General features: G+C 37.2%; 1 protein-coding gene across 11 annotated transcripts in view; it reads right to left on the reverse strand.

Moving 5' to 3' along the window:
- Positions 1 to 4261, reverse strand: part of LOC108630328 (dystrophin, isoforms A/C/F/G/H) — a 447367-nt gene that overhangs the window by 337384 nt on the left and 105722 nt on the right. For all 11 annotated transcript variants that reach the window (XM_026817954.1, XM_026817961.1, XM_026817956.1 and 8 more), the window contains one exon: positions 3967 to 4072. In XM_026817954.1, the coding sequence (XP_026673755.1) occupies positions 3967 to 4072 (106 nt within the window). The remainder of the gene's footprint in view (positions 1 to 3966; positions 4073 to 4261) is intronic.

Raw genomic sequence — 4261 nt, forward strand, 5'->3', positions numbered from 1 at the left:
ATTTGCTACATATTTTCGTTTCTGGTATACTACTTTAAGTATTTATCTCCAGTACTTACAAATTAATCTATAACAGAATAATTATAGGATAATAAAGATTACACTAAAGAACTTTCTACGGTTGGGTGATAGGATAAGGAAAGGTGAATGATAACAGGGGTAGGAATTTAATTTTGTAAGTTTCGGGAACAATGCCGAAGAATCGAGTACTCGATCAAGTGACGCCGGGCCTAAACGTGGAATTTCGGTTCGAAGGAAGTTCTTAGACTTGCACGTCGTTTCATCTCGTACACGTAACAGTAGCGTGCATCACAGGACAAAAGCGGAAGAACGATGACTTATCTCGAGACGTTTCCCGCTGCGCTTTCCCGACTCCACTTCTAACAGCGAGGACGCTATTCGTTGGAAGTCGCGGCGACGAATACGAAATCCATCGGAAACGGAATCGATGCGACGTACGATGTGTACTATGTATGCCAGACTCCGTTGCATCTATCTACATACATCTTTTGGAAATAAACCGATGCTGAACGACTATCGTGCATCCCCGAAACTGTACGCTCCATCCGAAACATTAACTCTCGCGCACGTGCGCCTTTCAGAGAAGATTCCTAACCTGGGTAATGTAATGCGAGGAAAGAGAATGTTATATACCTACCGGAGAGGGAACTGAATATTTCATAAAACCATCCTGGTACCGAGTAGTCTTCATAACCCGATAGTAAAATATTCGGGTAATCAATATTAAAATAAGCTCGTCCTGATTGTAAATATTCATTTCACTCTTGCAGACATTCATTTTGTGTAAATTTTCATTATGAAACGTCATACAAGATATAATTTCCATACCGTTTTACAAATTTCTCTTAAAGCAATTTTCATTAATTCAAGACAATCGAAAATTCATCAAAGTATTGTACAATTATGTTAATGTTGAAGGTCTGGAACTAATGTTTCAACATTCATCTTAGGAAAATTTTTATTTGTATCAACTAGAAATATAAACTGCTACGTCTTGCGTGTGATTTGAAAAAAAAATATTACAAAACAAAATTTAATGAATGAGCTTGATATGATAAAATTAAACTTGAAAGAATGCCAGCATTCACACGACATGTCTGATAATATTCTAGAGAAATTACACATAGCTGAATATTTTCTATAATTAGTCACGTTATCAGATGGGAAGCGAATATGCTACCAGACTGAAGGGTTTCTGGTCTCCTGCATCCTTTAATTACCAACACGAAATACGCTACAGAACACGCTACAATATCTATTACATTTCATCTCTTACTTTACGTTATATTTCCTCTCTCTCATATTCAGATTCGTTTTTTCGAAATTAGAAGTAAAGAATGTTCGAGGGACTTTTTAAGACTAACAAATCTAACTGACTAAAACATCCAATAATTCTTCTTTAAACTTCGTGAACAATTCAACACTGCATATTTACATAACAGTATAATAACAGTAATTATTCCTTCTATCTCTATAATGGACAAAAAATGGACAATATCAGCTTCAAAGAAACCGGAATTCAAAGGTATAAAATTGTATCACATGCGCACAAAGCTAATATGTAATAATGTGTTCATAAACATGTTCCACGATAAGGCTTCCATGATAAGCGTCCGAATACTTCGATGTTATGTTGTACATAGCTGAGGGTTGCCGTGTCGGGTCACTTCGGTTCAATCTCGAGGCGGTACGTGCACGCTACACCACATAGCCAAGACCGAATGTACCCCTGGCCATAAAACGTACCACCGATTCTTAAATCGATAAACTGGGCTAACCTTTTTACTTTTGCATTTACCGCCGAGCGATAAACCTGGCCAACTTTCTACGCGCTGAGTCTTCACCTTTGAAACGCGTCGTGTTTTACAAAGATCGAGAGAGTGACAAGAAAATGCTTTTTACTGTAACATCATGTTCATCCAATTTAACGATTTGTTAGTTAACTATGTGTAAACTAAATATTCATCGTACGTTCTAAATTTTTTAATATCATTAATGGATTTTAGTATTATTTAATATCGTCCAATACTAGATAATATTATTTCAATAGTATTTAATATCATTTTTAACTAATGATTTTATTTTCCTCTTTCTAAAATAATAACATGTTCAGTTATGTATATATCATGATAATGGTTTGTCATTAAAATATACACAGAACTACAGACTTGCAACGCGACAATACATATAAATGTATGTGCTCAGTAATGTTACGGTTAGATACAGGAGAAAAGAATAATTTTTGTACATAAAAAAACGTATTGCGACGCATTACGCAAGGGATGGGCAAACCCGACCGACTGTTACGAACCCTTTTCTTCCCTGTTTCATGCAGAGTCGGCGGTGGTCTGCTGCAAACAATGGCCGAAAGAATCGTCTAGCTATAACGCAACGAGCGTAGTAGCAGACGGGACTGACAAGTACCTACCGGCACGCTAATATAGAAGGAACAATGCGACATCGACGGAAGGAAGAGAGAGAAGGAGAAAGGAGGAGAGAGAAAGTTCTCTAGAGTGCTCTTGAAACAATTAACGGGCACCGCCGTTAATCTCCCCCTGCCGGTGGTTCGAACCCTCTATATCGCGGCAATCCTCATCAGGATTCGCGGAGATTTAAAAAGTTTCGGAATCAATCGAGTCGGTCTTCCGCCTAACACCCTAAAACGGTTAGCCGAGCTAATTTCGAACGTCAAGGCAGATCAACGAGTGATGTTAATTAACGACTGAGATTAGCTATTGAAAATATGTGTCAGCTGGCTTGACGATAGCGAAGTGTAACAGTATGTCGTTTCTGCTTCGGCGTAATGACTATTGATTTTCGATAGTGAATTAATAAATGTTCAGTTAAAGTGACATGCGGTCTGTAAACCTGACTTTCATGTATGAAATTGGCACATGCGTTAAAATCACATTTTAGAAATTCCTCTTAGAAATTCCCAATTTACTAAAATTTTATAAATCTGTACATAATATGAGTTATGGAATACGAATCAAATATTCTTTCAAGCTGACCATCAGAATCAAATGAAGGGATGGTGAAATATCAGATCGTTTAGTTCGAAGCCATCTAGTATGAGAAGGAAGGCAGGAAAAATCGTCGATTTCATAAGAACCATGCTGACGTCGGAAATCCTTTGGACGCGACCCGTTCAATCAGACATAAGAAACGGTTGAAAAGTATACGACATGAAGCGGCGTCCTGGGGGCAAGATACTTCGTATAATAAGTAGCTGTCCCGCGGAACAGATGGTTCAATTTATTACCGGCTTTGGCCGAGCAATCACGGCCGATAATTAAACTTCTGAAATTCGCCGGAGACCTACGAAAAGTGCTGGGTAAGCGGAAACTGTGTCCCGCTATCAATTACGATGATAAAAACTTGTTAAGCTCGACTTTCAGATACCGATACGGATATCGATCTATCTCGACGGTAATATAATATTCCTGTAAGAATGATATTCTTAAAAAGAATTCCCATCATATTCTAAAAGGAAGTGTAATAGTTTATTCTTATCTCTTAAGAGAAATAAACAACTAACTGAAAGGTTTCAAACAAAATCATCCCTTTCAATTTTTATATTCATCGAGCAGTATTATAATCCCTTTTCAATTTTCACACAATGAATATTAATGTCTGATGAAATTATGTTCTTCAATAAAAATTGATGATAGGTAGATTAGAAAGAATAAGAAAGGCTATCGATGTTATAGATAACGAGAACTAAACCATTTTCTCGGTCGTTAATTCATAAATCTCATTGCTTTCAATAAAATTCATTTTCTTACGAACACCCCAGCCACTATTTAATATCATAAATATGAAAGAAACAGGTTCGCATTACATTTAGATACGGTAAAGCGAAATATTTCGCTGGATTGGATGCAAGTGGATGAAATAGAAAATTCTAGTAATTTAGAAGTTTTTTACCAGAAAAAGTGGACTTACCTTTGCCATGCACTTGCTGCCTATTCGTGTCAGCGCGCAGCGCTTCTGCGGTGTGCACCAACTCGTCCAGCTGCGGCTTTTTCTGCCCCAGCTCCCGCAGGACGTCCTGCACAAACAGACACTTGTGAATTAATACTATCACGAAAATTATGTGCGAACACTTTAAATTGTCTACACCGTTGTACTTGCACTTAAAAGATAGAGCGAATGAAAGTGAAATGCACCACCATACTTTCATGTACTATACATTCTATACGAAATATGATCAAACTATCTACTATTTATCTACTAAAAT

Source organism: Ceratina calcarata, unplaced genomic scaffold (genome assembly GCF_001652005.2).
Source record: "Ceratina calcarata isolate Rehan_Ccalc_2016 unplaced genomic scaffold, ASM165200v1 scaffold72.2, whole genome shotgun sequence".
NCBI classification, from domain to species: Eukaryota; Metazoa; Arthropoda; class Insecta; order Hymenoptera; family Apidae; genus Ceratina; species Ceratina calcarata.